The sequence below is a fragment of the Xenopus laevis genome, chromosome 2S, assembly GCF_017654675.1.
Source record: "Xenopus laevis strain J_2021 chromosome 2S, Xenopus_laevis_v10.1, whole genome shotgun sequence".
Taxonomy (NCBI): Eukaryota; Metazoa; Chordata; class Amphibia; order Anura; family Pipidae; genus Xenopus; species Xenopus laevis.
Genome location: NC_054374.1, coordinates 141,694,080 through 141,719,099, shown reverse-complemented (window position 1 = coordinate 141,719,099; position 25,020 = coordinate 141,694,080). Strand labels below are relative to the sequence as shown.

The following is a 25,020-nucleotide window of genomic DNA, read 5'->3' as shown; positions in this document are numbered from 1 at the left end:
GAGAAGAAATCAACTGCTGCAGGATGGATGGTCGCCGTGTCGCCGTTTCTGAAGAGGACAGGAAGTGGAGTTTCAGTAAGTTATTTTTTAATAAAGGCTTTGCAATTTAAAATTTTAAAGTGTGTTGGTGTTTATATATACTAACGAATTTTGTAAAAAAAAAATTTGACGTTACTGGTCCTTTAAAGTGTTCCTGGAATTTAAGATATCTTGATGAGGAAACGTAAAACCTGGGTTGTACTTAGGGTTGCCACCTGGCCGGTATTTCACCAGCCCGGCCGGTAAAAGTGATGTTTGATTTCAATGTTATTAATATGGAAAAAAGACAAATATATAGGTTTTTTTTCCAGAAAAGGTGGCAACCCTAGTTGTACTGTATGTTTGGTCCCCCTCAAGTGTGGCAACAAGACAGGCTTCCTAAACATATTTTGAAATGAGACCCCCGCATGGGGCTACTGTTACAGCCCCATCAGACGATTGCAATGAACACTTGTATTTCTTAAGAGGACCCACAAGCTAAGAGATATAAAAATCACATTAGACAAAGGCTTCTGGTTGATATAGTGGCTGGTGTGCATGGGGAAGCACGTGACCAGGCTGAGAGAAGTTTACTGTTCCCTGCTGCATAATGTGTATTTAGCTCATTTATACACCGGCTGTATAAGGCCGCCTTTGCCCTGTTTATGTCCATCTCACACACAGGGAACGGCTTGTTTGTTACTTAATATCTTCCCGCTAGGGAATGAGCTACCATCCAGGAACTGCCACAGCAAGGGCTTCCCTGTCATATATAGGTTTCATCGCACCCTGACTGGGCATTAGAACGTAATGTCATGATTTACGGAGGCTGCTGGGACTTGTAGTCAAACAGACTTGAAAATGAAAAATCATTGTACTCTTTGGTCGAACTACGGGTAACGACATTCGCAGCGGCTCGGACAAAAGCAATACTGAAAACAGCCCACAGCCACCACTGAACGTCTACTATGAACAAAAATTGGGACTTGTACGCGTCTGAGGATATAAATAAAAGGTGTATTATGTGTTTAACAGCAGGAACGTAAAAATAAAAGGAGACCCAATCCCCCATGCGCTCGACTGCCCTGCTGACGACTGAGGAAAAAACACAGCGACGACGCCCGTTATAGACAAGGCAAAGCGCGCGCGCCCTCCACACACCACGCGAGTACGTGCGCGCGACCTCGCTATTTCCCGCCCACTTCCAGGAGCGAGGAATTACACTTCCCATTGCTGAGTCCACTCCCTTTTAACCCCTTCCTTCCGCCACGGTACCTGCGGAGCCTCGCGTTCCCTAACGCTTTCGCCATCAAAAGGGTTAAACCTTGCGCGTGACAGAAGTTCGTGGTGAATATGCATGAGACGGAGCACATGCCGTCCAATAGGGCACGCCTGCCTCGCGTCACATGCAGCGGCCTTTAGGAGCCGTCGAAACCCCGCCTCCTCGCTTTAAAAGCAACGAATGCGAAGGGAAGCGCTCAGTAGAGGGAGACAGAGCTTGTGGCAGGGGGAAGTAGTGCTGAACTCATTCAAACTTCTGTCATATCCACGGGGGGCATAAACAATCCAACTTAGCCAAGGCAGCTTCAGTTCCAGCCAGAAACATGATATAATACAGGAGGATTTCTCAGAGGGGTCCCAAATTGCCAAAAAAGCTCCCCCAGCAATAATAGACCCTTAAACCACCTTCCCCTTGTGGGACTGAAGGCCACGAGCCGTCATACAAAGAGGAGATGGGTCTGTGGGCGCCCAGCTAACAGTCTCAGGGACACTCCGCTCCTGTGTTCCCTCACACGCTTAGCTGCCCTTGTGTTTCCCGTGCTGGCTGAATGTGAGTGCCCATGTAGCAGCTCCTCGCCTGTACCAGCAGCGGCAGCACTATGCCCATTTTACTTTTCCTGCTAGATACGTCCGCTTCAATGAACCAGCGCAGCCACCTGGGCACTACCTACCTGGACATAGCTAAAGGCGCAGTAGAGACTTTCATGAAGGTATAGTAGTACCCTCGTCCTTCCACTGAGCAGCAGCAGCCAGAGTGCCAGCACCCCCTGTTCCACTAGGGTTACCCCCAATGTGAGGTGCTTGTAGGCTGCCTGCTTCACGCTCTCCCCCCTTCCTATGATCTCTCTCTCTGTCCTTCCCTCCTACTGACCCCATCTGCTCCTCTCTGTCTTGTTTCTCAGCTCAGATCCCGAGATCCTGCTAGCAGAGGAGACAGGTACATGCTGGTCACTCTGGAAGAGCTTCCTTATGGGATCAAGGTAATCACAATTGTAATAAAATCTAATACCAGCCACCACTGCACTCCCTTCCCACTCTGAGCCATGGCTGTGTCAGCCCTGCTGGCGTGTATCCCTTTAAAAGCCACCACACACACACACACACACAGCCAGTAGCTGACAGAAACATGGCCGACATCCCCCGCTCCTCCCCCCTCGTAACCCAGCTCAGCCGCGAGGAACTATGGGAAATGGAGACTCGAGTTAAAAGTGACATCCCCAAGGGGAAGTTAGCAGCTCACGATAGGGCCCCTGGAGTGTCAGACCTTCTGTTTGTGTGAGACTATTGTGGGCCCTAGTGGCTGTCCTCATTAAAAAAAAAACAATGTCTTTTCATAAGTGTCTGCCTAGTGCAAAATACACAAGTTCTCAGCACCATAACCTCTAATAAGTCTTCAGTGTGTGTAAAATATTATCTTTACCCCACTTCATCTGCTTTCAAGGACTCAAAATACTTTAAAGCATTATGCGATTGCACACGGTTATATATATATATAATTGTATTTACTGTATACATGTAGGGTTGCCACTTTTTTCTGGAAAAACATACCCGCCTTCCGATGTTTTTTGCCAATTTTTCCTATTAATAACATTGGCATCAAGTTTCATTTTTACCGGTCAGGCCGGTAAAATACCGGCCAGGTGGCAACCCTATAATACATGTGATAAAATGTATCATTCTAAGGCTGGGTTGCCACCTGGTCGGTGCTTTACCTGCCTGGCCGGTAAAAACGATGACTGATCCCAATGTTATTAATAGGGGAAAAAGATAAATATATCGGAAGGCGGTTTTTTTTTTTCCAGAAAAGGTGGCAACCCTATTCTAAAGCTGGCCATAGACACAACGATCCGATCGTATGAATCGTGGATTCCTACGATTTTCGGACCGTGTGTGGAGAGCCCCGACATTTTTCGTCCGGCGGAGATCGGTCGATCGGACAGGTTAGAAAATTTCTGTCGCCTGCCGATAATATCTCTGCGTGTATTGCCGATCGTACGATTTTCATTGAGAGACTGTCACTAGCTTTGTCGGACATAACTTTCTTACGATTGCTGTCAGGTGCAGAACATCGGCTGATCTGTTCTTTTACTACTTTATTTGATCTGAATGGTAAGACTTAGATCTGAATGGTTAGTGGAGGGTCTGGAGATGGGAAAGTCCGATCGTACGTTGATTCGTATGATCGGATCTTTGCGTCTATGGCCATTTTAAGGTTCAGGGCACACGCTCGGATTCAGGGAGATTAGTCGCCTGGCGACAAATCTCATCTTCTTTGGGGCGACTAATCTACCTGAACTGCCTTCCCCTATCTTTCCCGGGATGGCACTCGGAGCGCTTCGTTTTCTGAAGTCGTCCAAAGACTAATCTCCCCAAACTGCCAGCTAGAATGTAAATTGAAGTCGGGCGACTTCGGGAAACGAAGTGCTCCGAATGCCACCCCGCCAGCAATTTACATTCTAGCCGGCGGGAGAATAGTCGCCCTGAATAAGAGGAGATTTGTCGCCGGCTGTCTAATCTCCCCGAATCTGAGCGTGTGCCCTGACCCTTAAAGTGTGTGTACAGGTAGGAGACCTGTTATCCAGAATTTATGGGACTTGGGGTTTTCTGGATAAGGGGTCTTTCTGTAATTTGGGTCAGCATAACTTAAATCTACTGAAACATAATTTAAACGTTAAATAAACACAATAGGGTTTTTTTTCTCTCCAATAAGGATTAATTTATGTCTTAGTTGGGAAAAAGTGCAAGGAACTGTTTTATCATTACAGAGAAAACAAGAAAGCATTTTTAAAAATGTCAGTTTGTTTAAATTGGAGTCTGTGGAAGATGGCTTTCCTGCAATTTCAAGTTTCTGGATAATGAGTTTCCAGATCTCATATATATATATATATATATATATATATATATATATATATATATATATATATATATATATATATATATATATATATATATATATATATATATATATATATATATATATATTTTTATACACATGCATATACATACTTTCCAGGGATGTCGAGCTCTCAGTGTTCAGTTATTGTTTGGGAACAGTTAAATGCCCCCCAAACAACTTTTTTTTTTTTGTCAACAGTAATTATGTGACAGCCATATTATTGTCAAGGGACCCTACTTGTAGTCCGGCAACAGCTGGAGGGCTGCATGTTTTGAAACCATAGTATTTGTAATGAAGTTAAATGTACATTTCTCAATTTAAAACATTGTTATGATTAAAGGAGTTCTTCCCCTTTGAGTTAACTTTTAGCATGATGTAGACCGTGATATTCTGAGACAGTTTGCAATTGGGTGTTATTTTTTAATTTTTTGAGTTACCGGTATTTAACTTTTTATTCAGCAGCTCTTCAGTTTGCATTTTCTGCAATCTGCTACTACGGTCCAAATTATAAAAGCACTTTGGCAACAACTGTTATTTTTGCAAAGTGCCTCTGATTATTTTGTTTAATAGATGGTAAGCTTTTCTGTAGGTCCGTTGCATTGTACTGTTTTCCTACTTTGATTATTTAATGCCATGTTCATCATGTTTGACACTGTCATGTCTGTTGCCATCATATTATAAAGCACGGCATTCATTTGCTGTCACTTTGTTGTGATTGGAATTGATGAGCATAGTGCTGTTGCTTTCTGGTATTCTGGTTCTTGCAGTCACAGTTCTTTTACTGTGTGTTATGGTTTCTGGCATTTTCTTATTTTCTTGTGAACAAAACGTTTTATTTTTAGTTTTATTTTGCCAGAGGCATGAACGGTCACTCAGAGTTCTGTATCCATATGTTCTTAAATAACTAGCCTTTGCCCACTTGAATGAAATCATTCTAGTTGGACATGCCACATAGCATAGCTCAGCATATCTCACATTATTTGAGCTCCTCTGTAGGATTCTTACATTGATGGGGCATCCAAAAACCGTATATTGTTTCCCTGCCACAATAGATATTGTAGGCAATGATTCTTATCTTGGGTACAAATCCCACCGTGTCTTCTGAGCTAATAAGAGGAGCACTGATTTCCAATCCCATGGATTCTGCATTTTATTTGGTCACCGCTTAAAAATGTTTATATAACTGCATAGATGGGTTCTAAACAAACCCGTATATGAGGTAATATTTTATATGTTGATTTTACGACCATAACAATATATTTTTTTTATTGTTTTTGTTGGCTGTTTTTCTATTTCCTATGCATTACTGTTACCAGTTAGTTATTTTTATTGCTCTGGCATATGTAAAATGTGCACATTGTTTTATTACTGCTGTTATATGCCCATTATTGAGACGGCATACCCTTCATAGTCCATGGTACTTTGGTGTTCAATTTTGTGATTCCAGACTGTGGTCAAGGATGCTTGGTGTTCCGCTCTCACCACAGTTCCTGCAGGTTTTCATATTCTTGCTTTGATACATTTCCAGAGGACTAGACCGTTCTAGAATGTTTGGTGCAGTTCTGAGAACGACACATGTTGGCATTGTTAGCAACAGTGGCAGCTCTGTTGACCAGGATGATGTATTCTACAGTTTAATTTGTTCAAAATATCTAAGTGAAAGACCATGCATTGGTAACAGATTTAATATTGTGTGATAAGTGCACTCTACATATACATTTGGTACATGCACAAAGAGATTCTCTATGTGCCATGTGCATTTAAAGGAGAACTAAACCATAAACACGAATAGGGCTAAAAATGCCATATATTTTTTTTTCCAAAGGGCCAGTTTGTGACCTCTTCTGCATGTCCCATTAGAATGCATTTGAGATTACTGTCGCTTGGAAGATGTATAGTTATCATTGAGAAGCAAAGTAAAATACTGATGCCCAAAAGAGTGATGGACATGTCCAGTTGATGTCAAACTGAACCAGTCCGCTTTATACTAAAGCTTTAATCCTACAATTGTACTTTGTTAAAGCGGTTGTTCACCTTTAAATTAACTTTCATATGATATATAGAGAGTGATATTCTGACTCAATTTGCAATTGGATTTGATTTTTTTTTTATTATTTATGGTTTTTGAGCTATTTTGCTTTTTATTCTGCAGCTCTTCAGTTTGCAATTTAAAGGAGAAGGAAAGTGTAAACATAATTGCTGCTATAGGATTCATCTATTGCTTCCAATCCTCTGTGTGTACTGCCTTTTCTGACATCTGCTGGCCGCTTCAGGATATAACCGCACACTACATTCATGGAAACTCCCATGATTCATCTGTTCGTTACGCAGACACTGACAGTGGATTCTGCGCACTTCAATCTATTCAAGGCAGCGCGTGCGCATTAAACTGCACTCGTGAGCGCTCTTTCAAAGCTAGAGGACGTGCAATCCATCCAAAATCCTTCTCCAATTCCCCTCCCACCTCTATGCGCGCACCAATAGCAACACTTGTAAATGGTTGCTATGGTGACGCTTTGTAGGCTTGCTTATTATGAGCTACGATCAGCTTTGTTTTAAAGCTACTGCTGATCGTTTTTGTGAACAGTACTCCTTTCCTATAATTGCTCGTCTGTAGATAGAGGCTTCTTGCATTTAATTTGTATATAGTGTAATGTTTTTATATAAACTGTTTATGGCACCTGAATTTATATCTGAGGCTTGTGCGCCCTGTTCTCCCTCGTACGCTGTTGCTGTGTTGGAAGCCTTCGGTGCACGCGCATTAAAGTTGCCTGCGTGTACGTGGTGCCCGTAATCGTTTTGCCGCATGCGCAATAGACCAACCGGCGCCATATTGATGAATAAAATGTCGGCGCGGAATATGATTACATACAGTTTTCTACAACGATTCGTTACAGGTCAACGGAACGAATTTGGCAAAAATGATCTTAGCGATCAGGTACATCTTGGGCTGGACTTTCATATAATGGGGGATATAAAAAAAAACTTTCCTTGTCCTTTAAGCCACCCAGTTGCTAGGGTCCAAATGACCCCCGCAACCATGCATTGATTTGAATAAGAGACTGGAATATGAACAGGAGATGACCTGAATAGAAGTATAAGTAATAGATAGCAATAACAATAAATGTGTAGCATTACAGAAATTTGTTTTTAGATAGGGTCAATGACCCCCATCTGAAAGCTGGAAAGAGTCTGAAGAAGGTGGCAAATAATTCAAAAAATATAAAAAAAATAAATAATGAAGACCAATGGAAAAGTTGTGAAGAATTAGCCATTCTATAACATACTAAAAGTTTACTTAAAGGTGAACCACCACTTACATACATAAGATGAGTATCAATAGTGTCAAAATTCTCTGCAGAATATAGAGCTCATTGTGACATATTCTGACAATGAGGTCCCTCTTTGTGATGGCTCTAAACTCACCCATGGGTTACTTTCCAGAGGTAATTGCTTGGGTGTGTAGCAAGGCATAGCACGGTCGCTCTTCCTTATTGTTATTTGCATGTGTAAATTCGGTTCAGGATTTCACTGAATTCTTTGTGAAAAATTTGGGATTCAGCCAAATCTAAAAAAGAATAGATTTGGTGCCTCTCTAGTTTCTTCAAGCTTGGATATTGTAGAGTTCTTAATCCTGTAAACAGGCTGAATATGTACTGAAGTTTCTTAAATTGGTTTAATGGCTCCAAAAAAGGTAAAAAAAAAAAAAAAAAAAGAAATGGAAACTTTTCCAGGCTTTCTCTGGACCCTTTATAAAGCCTGTCAGCTTATTGGATGGGGCTGTCCCAGTAGTCATTAATTTCCTGCAGAAGCCTTGCCCTCTGTCCCATTCCGTATCCCTCAAAGCTAACCCTCCTTCTGTTCATGTATTCAAAAAAATCAGCAAGTTGCCTAGTAATATAATGCATGCCTGTAGGATATTGTTATGTTTTGGTAGCCGAGTATGAGTAGAGTATAACAGTGCTTTAATAGCAGGCTCATGCAGCCATTACACAACAGTAAGCAACTCTAACACCACAAGCTGTATAGAAAGTATGCACAGTATAAGTCTTGAGCACCGTGACATCTACAGGCCATTTGTATGAACACCACAATTGTATGTTAATAATAGAATTGTTTATTGTTTTATGAATACATTCACAAACATTTCTCTTCTGTTAAGTTAAATTTTTTCTTTATTTACAAGCTGCAAATGAGATGATTCTGACATATACACCTGTCCTTTCTGCTTACAGGCTGGATGGAAAGAAAATCACGCAACCTTTATGAATGAATTGAAAAACCTTCAGGCTGTAGGGCTCACCACTCTCGGACAATCCCTAAGGACAGCGTTTGACTTGTTAAATTTAAATAGATTAGTAACTGGCATAGACAATTATGGGCAGGTAGGTTGAAATTTGCAGGAATAAACTATTCTGCTCCCAGGAAATATTCAGTTTTCTAGCCAACTTTCTTTTTGAAAAGGAAGGATGTTGTATTGTTGTTTAAAGGGGTTGTTCCACTTTAAATTAACTTTTAGTGTGATATAGAGTGATATTCAGACAATTAGCAATTTGTTTTCATTTTTTATTTGTGTTTTTCAAGCTTCTGAGTTATTTTATTCGGCAGCTCTCCTGTTTGCAGTTTCAGCAATTGGTTGCTACGGCCAAATTAGCTGAGCAACCATGCATTGATTTGAACAAGAGGCTGAAATATGAATAGGAGAAGGTCTGAATAGAAAGATGAGTAATAAAAAGTAGCACATTTGTAGCCTTATGAAGTATTTGTTTTTAGATGGTGTCACTGACCCCAATTTGAAAACTGGAAAGAATCAGAAGAAGGCAAATGTGTCAAAAACTAATTAGCCAACATACGTAAAGTTAAAATAAAGATGAACCACCCATTTACAGGAACAGTTCAGTGTAAAAATAAAATAAAATTTTTTTCTAATATAGTTAGTTATATAGTTAGTTAGCCAAAAATGTAATTTATAAAGGCTGGAGTGACTGGATGTCTAACATAATATCCAGAACACAATTCCTGCTTTTCAGCTCTCTATCTCTGAGTTAGTCAGCGACTTGAAGGTGCCCACATGGGACATAACTGTTCAGTGAGTTTGCAATTGATCTTCAGCATGTGGCTCAGATTCAAAATCAACAGTTATGACCCATGACCCCCCTCAAGTCACTGATTGGTTACTGCCTGCTAACCAGTCAGTGGAAACCAAGAGAGCTGAAAAGCAGGAAGTAGTGTTCTGGCTATTATGCTGCACATTCAATCACTCCAGCCTTTATACATTACATATAAAAAACATTTTTTTATTTTGCACAGCCTATCTATTTACCCAGTTTTTATTTTTATACTGAACAATTCCTGTAAAGGTAAAACTCTTATTTGCCTCTCCCCATCCCTTCTTCCCTATGCTAGTGGTTATCAGCATGCTGTGGGTGGGAATTGCTGTTAAACAGAATACAACTATTCTTGAGATTTTTATGGCAGCTGTTATTTACAAAAAAAAGCAGAAGCTTTTATGGTGCTCCAGTTAAGACCCAGTGGTCAAAGTAGATTTATTTCTGTCATTACAATGCCGAATGGTCATAGGCTTCTAGGTAAAAGTTCCATAGTAAATGCCCCACATACTTTTCCTTTGTTTCCAAATAACTCCAGATTAGGTGGATACAGGCTTTATTTAACCCTGTTTATATCCATGTGAGTTGCACATAAAGAATGGGCAAAAAAATAGTTGGCGCTCACATCCTAGTAGTGAGAATTTACTTTAAGGCTCCAACCTTTATTACCCGTGAACTACATTCAAATGTAAAAAGAGTTGGGGGAGTAAATAAAGCATGAAAACTGTTCCTGGGGGTTCCAAATAAGGGATGTGATTGGCTATTTGGTAGCCCCTATGCAAACTGGCAGCAGGAGGCTCTGTTTTACAGTACATCTGGTTTTTACGCAACCAAAACTTGCTTGCTGGCCAGGAATTCAAAAATAAGCAATTGAGCCCCCTGGGAGCAAGTCACTTGCTGTGCTTTGTGTTTGTAGCTTAGTTTAAAGGTGGAGAGTGCAGGGACATTGCACCTCCTTCCATTCTTTCAGCCATCAACACTTCTGAAGTTGGCGGTTCCTGTTGTCGCTATTTAATGGGCAAGAAATGCCCGAAAGTGAAAGCACATTATTTATTTTTAAATAAATATGCAAGTGTAATATTTCTTGGCAGCAACAGTCTTGGGTTTAGGTAGAGTTTCATAGAACCATAAATTAAATGTCCCCCCCCTTATCTCAACTTAAACTCTCTTAAAGTAGTTCTCTATAAAAAAATTGCATAAAACAGCTCATGGATAAAAACCGTGCTTCATGTAGATAAACCATTTTCATAAGATACAGTTTTAGTAGTATGTGCTATTGGGTAATCCTAAATAGAGAATTGCCATTTTAAGAAATAAGGGCCACCTTCGGGATTCTAAGATTCAAGGTGCACACAAACAAACCTAGGGCACAAAGGAAAAGACTCCTAGTTCTGAGCGCCCTCTGTTGCCCATTGTCTGTTTTAAACTGGCACTGCTTACATTCAGTGGTGGAACTACCGGGGGAGCAGGGGGTGCGAGCGGGCCAGGGCCAGTCCGTGCGCCACTGACAAAAGCGGTCAAATGCGGCCGTACGGAGGGGTGCGGGGCCCGGCTGCGCGTCACGCACCAGGGCCCGCCCCCCTCTAGGATCGCTACTGCTTACATTTACACCTAAATAGTGGAACTCTCACTCCTATGAGTGATGACTATAAGATGGAAGGAGAAAATACTAGGACATTTACTATTAATATAAGAGTTATACCCCCATATTCAGCACGTTCGCCCAGGTGCAGTAAGCCATTGCAACCAATCAGTTTTTTGATTTTTAGATTTGATTTTAGACATTGTTTGTTGTTTTTTAACGAGACCTATAACAAACTTTGCAACTTTTATTACATAACACCAATAATACCTATGAGTTATGTCTTGTATATTAAAGTGGACCTGTCACCCAGACACAAAAATCTGTATAATAAAAGTCCTATCAAATTAAACATGAAATCCAATTTCTATTTTTATTAAAGCATTCATAGCTGCTGTAAACTCATTTAAAAATCTCAGTTGTCAATCAAATATTGTCTGCCCCTCCTCTATGCCATGGGCATAGAGGCGGGGCAGACAATTACTTTCACTTTCCATTGAGCACTTCCTAGATGTCACTGCTCTCCACACGTTCCCCCGTTCTCTTTACCATTTAATTGTGTAGCCAGGGCATGGGAATAGACATCGGGTCCCCCATTCTGGTGCACAAACAAGATTCTGAGATGATGCAATGCTTTCCTTAAAAACAGTGTCCACAAAATGGCTGCTGCCCGCTTGCTATCAATTAGAATTCCCAAACTGAAGGAAACACGATTCAAATAATTTATACAGTGTAATTAAAGTTCATTTTGCTTGACTAATGTGATAAAATAGGATTTTGAATAATTTTTTTGGGTGACGGGTCCCCTTTAACCATGAATCTCCACCTATGCACCTTGGTGAAGTACGAAAAATTCATAGATCTCGGCAAAGCCCTTTCCATCTCAATAACTATATTGCTGGGTGAATGAAATGAAAACTAAGTTGTATTTACTGACTGTGTTGTTAAAAGTGCAGGAGACATTAGCACTGATTGGTCAGGTGAGTAAAATTAATTTGATTACATGCAGTAGTGGGCACAAAGTATTAGACAGTTGTGCTCACATGTTGCACAGTCACTATTATGTTTTTTGCTCAAGAGGATTTACACGAGTTTTCCACTATTACAGTTCAAGTGTCTCATTTATGAACACTGGACAATTTTGCTCTTGGGCAGTAACCCTTTGCAACCAATGACATTTTTTCTGTCATTGTTTAACCTGCAGATACCTGAAAAAAACCGCTTGGGTTACTGCATATGTGCACATTTGGCGCTTGTGTGTTTTTTGTTTTTTCCCAGTGTTTATAAATAAGCCTCTTGTGGCTGAATCAAGTACTGTAAATGTGCTCAGTATTATACTGGGAAAACTCCGGGTGGGTTCTCTTGCTTCTAACCTTTCCCAATTTTTCTTTTATGGGGAAAAAATGCCTAAATTACGGAAGACTATAGTAAGTAGATATAAAAGACTAGGGGAATAAAGAGGTTGAGTGAGGAGAGGAGAATAATAGTTTGGAAAGTGGGCCCACAGTCTAAACTTTTCTGGTGGGCCCCTGGCCTCCCAGTCTAACACTGAATGTCCTTTATTTAAAATATACACTTTAATAAAAAAAAGGGTACTGTCATAATCTTAAATCTGTGTCTTTGAGGTGCAGATGCACACCTTTTTTGCTAGCCGCAAAAGAGCATTTTCCTGTAGGCCACAGGTTTCAGGTCTGACACTGTAGGGCAGATTTATCAGTTGTCAAGATTTTTATTGAGTTTCTTTTCAATACAAAAAGATGTTTTATTGAAGATTTAGATTTTTAAAAAAATATCTTTATCAAGTTTTTTTGCATCTACCAACCAGTAGGCGCATGAGTTTGCATTAAAGGAACAGCAACACCAAAACTGAAAGTGTTTTAAAGTAATGAAAACATCATCGACGCTGATTTCTGATGAGGGCGTCCGGAGGCCAGCGTCCTCCAGTGCCCCCTCCCTCCTGCTAGATTGTTCTCTTAGTGGAACACTAAGCGTCTATCCACTTAGTGCTCTGGGATTGTGGCAAATACACCTGCGGCTGGGCGGCATGCCCCCAGGCCTTTGCGGCTCTACTGCAAATCCGGCCCTAAATATGTACTTTTGCCCTGCAGCCAATCAGTGTGAAAAACTGAGAAAAGGCACAGGTTACATAGTAGATAACAGAAACGTGCTGTAGAACCCTTTTGTGTTGTACACAGCTTATCCTCTATCTGCTATGTAACCTGTGCCTTTTCTTCTTTTCAACTTTGATTGCTGCCTTCACAGCTGCACAGTAGCTTATTTATATAATTTATAGTAGTCTTTCTGAAGCAAACATACCTATGCAGGGCAACAGTATATTATATTGGAATTACTTTAAAACACTTCAGTTTTGGTATTACTATTGCTTTGAAATATTTCTATACCTCCACTAAAAGGCTACCAGTCATCCAAAAAAAATGCTTCCCTCCACTGGAGGTGCGGGCTAATAGTTTCCCCCAACCAGAGTGCAGGCTCTGTTAGTTTAGTGCCCTGTCAGTGTTAAGCCACATGCACCGGGAGGGAGCCCCTAGTGTCTCAGCTTGCTCATTATGCACATGCGTGTATCGTCACGCACATGCATATATAGATTGTGAGCTGTGACACTTTGCCTAGTGTCACAACATGGCCACCTGCACCAGGAGCTCACTTCCAGTGCTGCTGGCTTAGTGCACAGAAAGGTGAAGGAGATAGTTTCCCCCAACTGCAGTGTGGGCTCTATTAGCCTGCACCTTCTTAAGGGCATCTTCACACTCTAGAAAATTGGCACAAGAGTTAAATGAACCTGTTGGCATAAATACCATACAGCAGAGCCCATGACTATTGGGAGAGTTGCCCAGATGGTGATGTCTGCTCTGTTAGTCCCTCCTGCCAGCTTTTGCCACTATTCCACCCCTCACATACAAACAAGTGGGCAGAGGAAGAAGGTAAGGTGAATTTTGGGAGGTCCCAGCCCTTTCAATTCACACCACTAGTGAAAACATAAAAAACAGATCTAGAATTACTTATCTAAGAAGAAATAGAATGTTTTTGGGAAATCGGCCTGTGTCCATCCATCCATTAAGTACCCTTCATTGATTAACTGTATCATCAGCACAGGCATAGTTGTCAATGTTACACAAAGATGTCAGTTGCCAGTTGTAAAAGATAATGCTTACTTTAAAGGAAAACTATACCCCCAAAATGAATAATTAAGCAACAGATAGTTTATATCAAATTGAATGAATTATTAAGAATTTTACCAAACTGGAATATATATTTACATGAATATTGCCCTTTTACATCTCTTGCCTTGAACCACCATTTCGTGACTCTATCTGTGCTGCCTCAGAGATCACCTGACCAGAAATACTACAACACTAACTGTAACAGGAAGAAGTGAGGAAGCAAAAGGCAGAACTCTGTCTGTTAATTGGCTCATGTGACCTTACATGTGGTTTGTATGTGAGTACAGTGAATCCTACGATCCCAGGGGGCGGCCCTTATTTTTTAAAATGGCAATTTTCTATTTATGATTACCCAATGGCACATACTACTATAAAAGTATATTATTATGATAATGGTTCATTTACATGAAGCAGGGTTTTACACATTTTACTCAGTATCTTTTAATAGAGACCTACATTGTTTGGGGGGTATAGTTTTCCTTTAAAATGACAGTTTTTTTTTTTTTCATAGGAGGCAACGGTGAACTGCAAATAGCAATTTATTAAGTTACATTCAAGCTGCTAAAGACAAAAATAAGAGATTTAAAGATTATGTTGTAGCCTTGTTTATATGAAAAGGGTTTGTGAAAAGGCCATTCTGATCCAGTAGCAGCTAGCTACAGTTTTTTGTGTTTCTGTCTGGGAAACAACATACAGATTATTTCAGTATTTTTATTACATTTTTCAATATTCTTGAGCTACATTCTTACAAATACATAGATGTGACTACAACGTCTTTTTGCACAATACCAAAAGTATTCCAAACAATGCCAATGTTTCAATCACTACATTCTGATCCTCCTGTCAGAAATACATATACACTGTTTAGCTTCTTCCTTGTTGTTTTGCCATCTTCTTTATTTCTGCCCATCACAGTGTTGGATAACACTCTTGCAAGCTCTGACTATTAAAGCAGAGGTGAATCTCGATACAGTTGCAAAACATATGGCCTTAGTTTCACCTGCAGAAGTGGCTACTTTTCTCTCTTGTTCCCATGGGGATCAAAAATCCCATATGCCATGAAGCCGCAGGGGATCAAAGGTCCCATGTGCCATAAACCAGTTCTTATACATGGCTCTGTAGGAACGCTTAAAGGGGACCGGTCAGCCAAAAAAATTATTCAAAATCCTATTTTATCACATTAGTCCAGCAAAATGAACTTTAATTACACTATATAAATTATTTGAAACTTGCTTCCTTCAGTCTGGGATTTCAAAATTACAGGCATGCAGGAGCCATTTTGTGGACACTGTTATTAAGACAAGCCTTGCATCATCTCAGAATCTTGTTTGTGCATCAGAATGGGGGACCCGATGTCCATCCCCATGCCCTGGCTACACAATTAAATGGTAAAGAGAATGTGGGGAGAGCAGTGACATCTAGGAAGTGCTGAATGGAAAGTGAAAGTAATTGTCTGCCCTGCCTCTATGCCCAGGGCAAAGAGGAGTGGCAGACAATATTTGATTGACAGCTGAGATTTTTAAATGAGCTTACAACCGCTATGAATGCTTTAATAAAAAATAGAAATTGGATTTCATGTTTAATTTGAAAAGGACTTTTATTATACAGATTTTTGTGTCTGGGTGACAGGTCTACTTTAAAAACACTTAGCCCTAAGTCCTACTGTTTAGTGATGTGCGGGCCGACCCGATATCTGCGGGTCGGACGGGTTCGGGTCGACCTGGCACTGCTCCTCGCGGGGTGCGGGTTGAGCTCTTCTTCTGCTCTCCCTGCCCGCCACCTTCAAATGCCGGGTTCAGGTTTTATAGTCTCGCGTCTGCTCGTCCCTTTTGTGACGTCATCGGCGGGGCGGCGCGGGTCTGTAAAAGGACCCCGGAACGCATGTGTTAGTGGGCACGGGTTGGAGCAGGGCGGGTTAGGGTCGGGTGCGGGTCAGGAAAACCCTGACCCGCACATCACTACTACTGTTTTTGAAAGTGCAAGCTCTCTTGGGGCTGTTTCGATTGGGCATCCTCCGCGCACCATATCTATTTGATATGCTAAATACCCCATACCACTGCTAAACATTGTGGCTTTTTTGTTTTCTCATAAATAGGGAAATGTGCGCAAAACTGCAGCAATGAGCTTAAAGGGATACTGTCATGGGAAAAAAAATGTTTTCAAAATGAATCAGTTAATAGTGCTGCCCCAGCAGAATTCTGCACTGAAATCCATTTCTCAAAAGAGCAAACAGATTTTTTTATATTCAATCTTGAAATCATGACAGTATCCCTTTAAATTAAACATTGTTTCTTTTTCATGGGCAAGTAGGCAACTTTAGAAGGGTATTCTTCAAGTCACAGGAAAACAAAGGCTAAATATGGAGTTAATGCTCATTGGAGCTAAAAATAAAACAAGGTGGAAAGTACATGCCTTATTAAGGACAACCCTAGTTTCTGCAGACTGATTCTTTTTCGTCCCCTGCTAACATAAAGTGCCTACAATACAGACTTTTGGTGACACCAGCATGCACACATTACCAGGAACAAGAATACAGGGAGCATTGTTTGCATGCCATTATTTTTAAATGTTTGCTTGTAACAGAATTCTTGGAGGAAATGATAAACGTTTATGATTTGCTTTTAAAAAAGAAATAAACGGTGCAGACTTGCTGTATAATTCATGTATTATGGCATTTGTACAATTAATATTTTCCTTTGAATGCAAACGGTTACATTAGGTAGAGGAAAGATAGCTGCATCCTATTTAGACTGTAGTAAAATGACTGCAGTGTTTCTGTATGAGGCAAATACCATGTCTCAGTGGATTTAAAGGGGAACTATCGTGAAAATTAAAACTTAATATAAACTCCAGCATACTGAAATAACACTTCCTAAACACAATCAATTAAATATTCTGTAGCGTTTCTGAAAAAATTAAAGTTATGTGCACTATTCCTCTCGACATCTGTTTCTCTTCATTCTGTCTTCATGCAGGGTGTCAGGTAATCATTGACAGTTATATCCAATATATCTTATAAGGGGGGCTTCCTTTCCTAGCATATGCATTAGAGCTGATTCAAATAACTGGTTCCAGTACAAACAAAATCTACAAAAGAACTGCCTTTTGCACTACTTCTGCATGTAGAGAGACAGGATTTCTGGTTGATTTTAATAGTGAGCTCTAATAGGGGAGCTACTTTAGCCTAGAAGATGTATAAGATATTTTGGATTTAACGGTTTAATGATTATCTGACACCCAACTCCTGCATGAAGAGAGAATGAAGAGAAACAGATGCTGAGAGAGGGATAGTGAAGATAAACTTGATTATTTCCGAAACCGTACACCATTTTTAATTGATTGTATTTCGAAAGTTTATTATTAAAGTTCTTATATTAAATTTTCATTTTCATGAGTTACCCTTTAAAAATCAGATCCTTGGTCAGACTTGATGACTTCTTTACACTAGTGCAAAGTGTACCAACAGAATGCAAATTGTCATGTTTTCCTACCCGAGATGCAGTGATTTTTCATTATAAATATACAATAATAGTTGCTGTCCACCAAATCGTTTTCTCCACAACTTGCAAGAACAGTTGCAGATACAAATCGTGCATATGTCATGGTCCATGATTTTTATGCTGAGAAGAGGGTATCACTTACAGTACACCAGTGCACAATTCATTTGGTGCAAATCGGCAATAATAACTAAGGGAACCCTGGAATTACTTCCAGATCCAGAATTACAGTAGTTTTGCCCTTGGAGGCATGAGTGCATTCATTAGAGGAGGCTGAATGGTACAAGTTGTAAAGAGGGATGTGTGGATGCAAGAACCTTTGCATTTAGAGTCTGAACATGCTCTGTTTGGGTCTATTTAGCACATTGTGCTACATTCTTAAATGTTTCTTTTTCTCTCTATATTGTTTACCTACTTTCGAAAAAGTAGGTATGATACCATATGCTCCTAATTATTTTTTAAAGCCCTCATTAACTATCATTTAGTTGTTTTAGTGCTCAAGTCCTAATACTTCTACACAAATATATGCACTGAGTGTATAATAGTTTACCATGGAAGTAAAACTGGTAAAGCAATCTTTACTGCTTATTTGCACGGGTGGATAAAAGCTAAAGCAGAGTTAGGTTTCAGATTTGGTTAGTAATTTTGGCAGAATACCAAACCCTCCATAATATTTTGTCAATAGACACTCAATAGAAGCTTGGTACCTGTCTTTGGACTTGTGGTGGACAGTAGGTGAGGGGTCCCAGTAAATGATTACCTGTTCAAGATTTAGTTATTTTTACCATTTGAGATACCTGTCTCATCTTTAATATTTTGAAGCAGGCCCGGGGAACTGCTTCCTTATTGTGCCTTCGTTGATCAGTTTCTGTATCACTGTACTGTGAATTTGAAAGGCTTTTGAGAGCATGCAATTCATTGACATTAGTGTCCTGGGCTGAGAATAACAACTATAATCCCCTATCTCCCTAATTTGTTTGTATACAGAAGCATATTCTTCATATCACATCATATGCTTCTAGCATCTGTAAACATTTGCATATAAATCAGTGAAAAGTATTATTTTCTCTTGCATTTCATTTGCAAGTTTTACGTTTGTAAGAATATTTTTCATTCTTGTATTTTTATTCCCCCATTAAGGCAAAATTTGTCTATTCTGTGTTAAAATAGCAATGGAAGCTGTAAGCTAGGCAGTGCTAGCAATGGGGTCTCCGCTGCTGCATTTGCATGTCTCAGCGTGTAGTGATCATGGCTGTTCTTAACCAGATGGAAATAAAAACATCATGAGCTCCCCCATAGGAGTCTATAGTATTGAGTGGTGCTATAATATACTATATTGAATGGTTTTTGTCTAGTGGGTTTACCAATGCTATCGTACTTATCGTGCTTCCCTATCTGTAACACATTTTTCATTCTCTGGGGTGTTGGTTGTACTTAAGTTGCACTTAAAAGGACACTGTCGTGTTGTTTTTATTTCTAAATTACATTGTTACACTTCAAATAATTCACTCTCATCATGTAAAATTTTATTCCTGAACCAAAAAGTGTAATTTATTTAGTTGTAATATTGGTGTGTAGGCAGCCATCTCAGGTCTTTTTGCCTGGTCATGTGCATTCAGAAAGAGCCAGCACTTCAGGATGGGGCTGCTTTCAGGCAGGCTATTATTTCTCCAACTCAATGTAACTAAAGAAGTCGCAGTGGGACATTGATTTTTACTATTGAGTATTCTCAGATGTTCCAAGGGGCTGTTATCTTGTGTCAGGGAGCTGTTATCTGGTAACCTTCCAATTGTTCTATTGTTAGGCTGCTGGAGGGGTGTAGGGAGAAGGTGATATCACTCCAGTTTGCAGTGCAGCAGTAAAGAGTAACTGAAGCTTATTAGAGCACAAGTCACATGACTGGGAGCACCTCGGAAATGGACAATATGTCTTACCCCATATCAGATTTCAAAATTAAATGTAAAAAAAAAGTTTGCTCTTTTGAAAAACTGACTTCAGTGTAGAATTTTGCAGCACTATTAACTGATGCATTTTGGAAAAAAAACATGTTTTCCCTTGACAGAATCCTATTAACTTCCTTACAGTGTTTAGAGCAAGTACCTATGCTTGCTGAAAGCAAAATGAAATTCAGAGAGGGGATCATATGGCATCCATAACGAGCGCCATTGCATTATACACCTCTAGAGTATAAGGAATATGTCCTTCTAAGTTGCCTTTGGTACTACTTCAGTTGAAATTTCTCCAAAATACATTCTCAGGTTGTCTGTGAGCCCACATCACTTTGCATTGTAGAATGCAACCAAAGGTAGTTGGACCTGACCGGCAACTAAAGCTCCCTTCCCATGGAAGGATCATTAGGACACACCCCAATTCTTATTAATATCAGGCAGAGAAGTATTATTATTATTTGTTTATAAAGTGCCAACATGTTGCAGCACTGTACAATAAATGGTACATACAGTGAAACTTTTTACAGTGAATATAGGTATATATTTGTCTTTGTGTGTGTATATATATATATATATATATATATATATATATATATATATATATATATATATATATATATATATATATATATATATATATATATATATATATATATATATATATATATATATATATATATATACACACATATATATAATACACAAGAGCCATGATGATCTTGTAAATAATATCCTTCTAAAAGTGCTTAGTGATGTCATCCGTTTTAATCCATGCTTATTGATTTAATTTCTGTCACCTGACACACTCACAACTTGTGTATGATAATTAATAAAGTGCCCCCTGTAAAATATGAGGATATTAGAAGTCACATAGAAATTCCATGACCTTTATAAAATCACTCTAACTTTTTGGCATTCTGCTTTTATATAGTCATGGAACTCTACGTTGTCATATAATATCCTTATATTTTACAACAGGGGGTAGTTTATTCACTATATAATATATACTGTAGTCTTGATTTGATTTCTTTAAGGACATACAAGGGTTTGTAAGCAATTTTAAAGGAATGATTGCATCCATGAAATCTTATTATTGCAGGGAAGAAATCCTTTCTTCTTGGAGCCATCGATAATCGTTGCTATAACTGATGGAAGCAAGTTAACCACAGCCAATGGAGTACAGGATGAAGTAAGTCAATGATCATCTTCACCATTGTTTCATTTCCAGCACTTACTCTGCATTTCCAAATTGTAATTGATACCTGCTGTATAGAAAAAAATATTTCTCTGTGGTTATTAATAGTATTGTATATGGTGGTTAAACTTTGGCTGTGTCAGTAAGTTTGCATGCTTTCTAACGATAATAAACAGATATGTCATTATCCAAAAATGCAGATCTTGCAGCCAAGTAGAAAACTAGAAAACCCATCTAGTGCGAGTGCTGAGCCAACTGAACAACATCAAGTTCTGATGTTTGTCTTGTAGGCTGAACAGGCCAAAGGTCGACCCTTCAAGGGCCGCAGGTTTCCCACCACTGCTGTGAAGAAACCACATAATTTGACTTCAGTGAAAATAATGTAAATATCAATTTGTTTCTTGTACAACTCTTGTGCTAAGTTATTTATAGTATTGTGTATTATATGTACCACAGTGTTGCACTAATTTTTTTCAAGTTTATGTTGGCATGGAGGTTTGTTAGCCTGCAATGGAAGGTGTTTAGGACATTCTTCAAATTAGGTTCTTGTGGTATCTGGAAGGGCTCTTGATTTTGAATTACGGGTGTTTTAATTGTATTGAAAGTGGGGTTCAAATTAGTACATTTAAGTCCTATAAAAATTCTAAAGCCCCTGGAGGTGTTAAATATATTTCATATTAAAGTAACAAAATCATATGCAAATGTGATATCTGTTCATTTGTATTTATACCAACTGACCCATAGTAAAATGCATATGAGGACATTTGGTGCTCACAGGTACCATTTAAACAAGGCATATCTAGACAGTACAACAGACATAAGTATATAATGTGTACCTGGTTACCCCTGCCTGGACCAAGTAAGTCACTAACAATAATTCATTATGAGGCCTACATGTAGGTTAGATCTACATTTATCTTGAGCAAGCAGAAACATTCAGTAGACCAAAAGGCCATTATTTGCAAGGCGAAGAGAGTTCCAATAGTATGATGTTTATACAATCCAGCAAATCTGTTTTAAATGTATGACTACTTGTTTCTTATTTAGCTCCACTTGCCTTTAAATTCTCCGTTACCTGGGAGTGAACTGACTAAAGAGCCATTTCGCTGGGATCAGAGACTTTTTGCTCTGGTGCTCCGTCTGCCTGGAGCCACGGCGGTAGAGCAAGAGCAGCCAACTGCCGTTCAGTTTGATGAGTCCCCTATCACTGCCATGTGTGATGTGACTGGAGGTAGGTTCATTTATATTTGCTGAGCTGAGTTGAGTTCTTGGTATGTTAAATGGGCTGTCATAAATTTGCTTTTTAAATGAATAATGGCAAAAAGCGGTTATTTTTAATGCATGCATTTATTGTATATACCAGCCTGCTTCTGTATTTTATGTTCTGAACAACCACAATTAATGGATCCTAAATGGACTGTTACCTCTCACATCTGGGGCACTAGTTCAGCCAGGAAACACTTGTTAGCCATTAGTCTCCAGAGGTCCTAAAAAATTCTCATAACTTAAAGGGAAAACATGTTTTTTTCAAAACACAGTTAATTCTGCACTGAAATCCGTTTCTCAAAAGAGAAAACTGATTTTTTTTTTTTTTTATTCAGTTTTGAAATCTAACATTGGGCTAGACATATCGTCGATTTCCTAGCTGCCCCCAGTCATGTGAGTTGTGCTCTGATAAACTTCAGCCACTTTTTACTGCTGTACTGCAAGTTGCAGTGATATTACCCCCTCCCTTCCCCCCCCCCCAGCAGCCGCCTAACAGAACAATGGGAAGGTAACCAGATAACAGCTGCCTGGTAGATCTAAAAACAACACTCGGTAGTAAAAATCCAGGTCCCACTGCGACATTGAGTCAGTTACATTGAGTAGGAGAAGCAACAGCCTGCCAGAAAGCAGTTATAGCCTAAAGTGCTGGCTTTTTCTGAAAGCACAAAAAGCAAATGTTATATTGTAGAGTGAATTAATTATTTGCAGTGTAAACAGTGTAACATTTAAGCAAGTTTTGCAGTTGACTTTCTTAGTGACTGGTTTACAGCTTTGATTCTATGGCACGGGCCCCACTCAAAGGCAACTGGCAATGGTGTTTTAATTTTTTAAGTTGAAGATCTTCATGCAAATATCTGCTTTCTCTCTAGGGCGATCATATAGTGTTACTTCACAGCGGATCCTTAACCAATGTCTTGAGTCGTTAGTGCAAAAGATTCAAAGCGGAGTGGTAATTAACTTTGAAAAATCTGGACCAGATCCTCCAATTCTAGAGGGTAATTACAGATTAAAAATGTTATTCTTTTTAATTGTGTTAACTTTTTTTTAGTCAAAAATAATGCAAACAAAATATTTTTGGGAAGATATCTGCATTCTGGACTGGCATCAGAAATCTTAGTGCCCATCCAAGTTATTTATCTGCCCCCATTAACACAAGTGCATAGTAAAAACGATTATGGGCTAAACAAAAGATCAATTAACAATTATGTTGGGTTTGATGGATATGTTTTTCAGCCACCAATACTATCATGCAGGCTCACAAATAATTTTAGTAAAAAGGGGTAACTATAGAGGAAAAGGAACTGTTGGGAGGCCTAGTAACTAAAGGGGTCCCAGTGGGACACTTACTGATATGCAGCTGCATTACGTTTATGGAAAATGTCCCAATGATGTTGCTGTGGGGCTCGATAACTAGTCATTCTACGCCTGGAAATTTCATGTGAGAGATTCTCATGTAATTAAGTAAATAGATCCCAATATAAACAGCTGATGCTACTCTATACTTGTCAATGTAATCAGTAATTCTAATAAAGGAGTCCGTGTATTGGTGTTCGTGACTTTCGGTGCATGCGCAGTTGTTCGGGACCGGAATTATGCTACAACTGCGCATGCACCGAAAATACCGTCAATACACGGAGTTACGGAGAAGAAGATGGCTGCCGTGAACTCAGAGGCCAGAATCTGCATGGTGGGGTGAGTAAAAAATTAGGGACATTTGCCCGGGGGGGGGCAGGTAGGCTGGGGAGAGGAGGGAGGGGGGGTCTACCCAGGGGTAGGTTTTTATTTATACTACAGGTTGAATTCTCCTTTACGTCTGCTAAAAATCATATAAAAATGAAATAAACCCAATATTGATTCATGCAGCCTAGCTACCAAGTATGAGCTACTGTTTTATTATTGCAGATAAAAAATAAAATAAAAAACAAAACAAATATTATAATTTTAATTTAAAACCGAGGTGGCCTTCCCGTAACTCTGAGCTCTCTGGATAACATTACAGGTGGCAATGTTGCAACTATTCTAAATGTCTGCGGATATAGTTTTACTGCAGTAGGGTGGAGGTTTATATAGACTGTCCAATCGTCACTTGTAATGAAATTGTATAAAGAAAAATAGTCAGGTAGGAATGTTGGCCCACAGTAGCTGTAGTATTCTGGGCATGCAGCATTCTTCATAAGGCAGCAACAGCATACACTTTACTGCAGTGGTGCTTCCTTGCCAACCTTCGTAAATTTACAGTGGAGATTAAGGAGCCGTTGTGATCTTAAAATCTTTTTATTTTTTTTTCATCTGTGAATCACTTAAAACGCCCCCTTGTTTTTTTTTTTATAAACAAGGGGATCTTTAAAATATGGCTTGTGAAATTCTGTCATTGTCTGGATAAGTTGTTCAGTGTAGTCTTGTATGACCTTGAAGTTGGCACTGTAAGTACTGTTTCTGAGTTTGCTTACGATACAAAGTTGTGCAAAATAAAATAAAAAATGTTTCCGTTGCTATCTGAATGAAATTCGGGGACTGCTTGGCTGAATGGAAAGTCATGTTCAAAAGAGATAAACACAAGGTTATGGGGTTGGATAAAAAAAAAAAAAAAAAATTTTGCTCATGAATGAAATAGAACTGCCCTAGGAACATGATGGGTTTATTGTTGGTTCAAACATAGGCTGGGTTGGCTCAATTTTTAATTTTAAACTAGCAATTTATCTCGTCTAGTGCAAAGAGTGCAATTGCTATAGAGCCAAGACATGGGAAGGGGGTGACTGCAGCCAGGACTTAAATGCCCCTGCTGATTACAACTAGGCTGTTTAGTATAGACAAGCCATATTTTAAAGATCCCCTTGTTGATAAATGTACAGAGTGATAGTTACATATACATAGTAAGTTAGGTTGAAAAAAGACATGCGTCCATCAAGTGCAACATTTTTAACTCTATTTTAACCTGCCTAAGTGCTAGTTGATCCAGAGAAAGGCAAAACAAACATTTGAAGCCTTTCCTTAGCAATGAAGCCAGATTCACTTACAATAAGACTCATGGCACATGGAATGTATT

General features: G+C 39.4%; 1 protein-coding gene across 3 annotated transcripts in view; it reads left to right on the top strand.

Annotated features, from left to right (window-relative positions):
* Window positions 1-1,285: 1,285 nt before the first annotated feature.
* ints6.S (integrator complex subunit 6 S homeolog) overlaps window positions 1,286-25,020 on the top strand; it is a 39,780-nt gene continuing 16,045 nt past the window's right edge. Inside the window, 6 exon segments of one of the 3 annotated variants that reach the window (NM_001095074.1) lie at window positions 1,511-2,009; window positions 2,202-2,279; window positions 8,431-8,580; window positions 20,613-20,702; window positions 21,756-21,939; window positions 22,844-22,969. In NM_001095074.1, coding sequence (NP_001088543.1) covers window positions 1,899-2,009; window positions 2,202-2,279; window positions 8,431-8,580; window positions 20,613-20,702; window positions 21,756-21,939; window positions 22,844-22,969 — 739 coding nt within the window. In that variant the 5' untranslated portion in view covers window positions 1,511-1,898. 3 annotated transcript variants of the gene reach the window in all.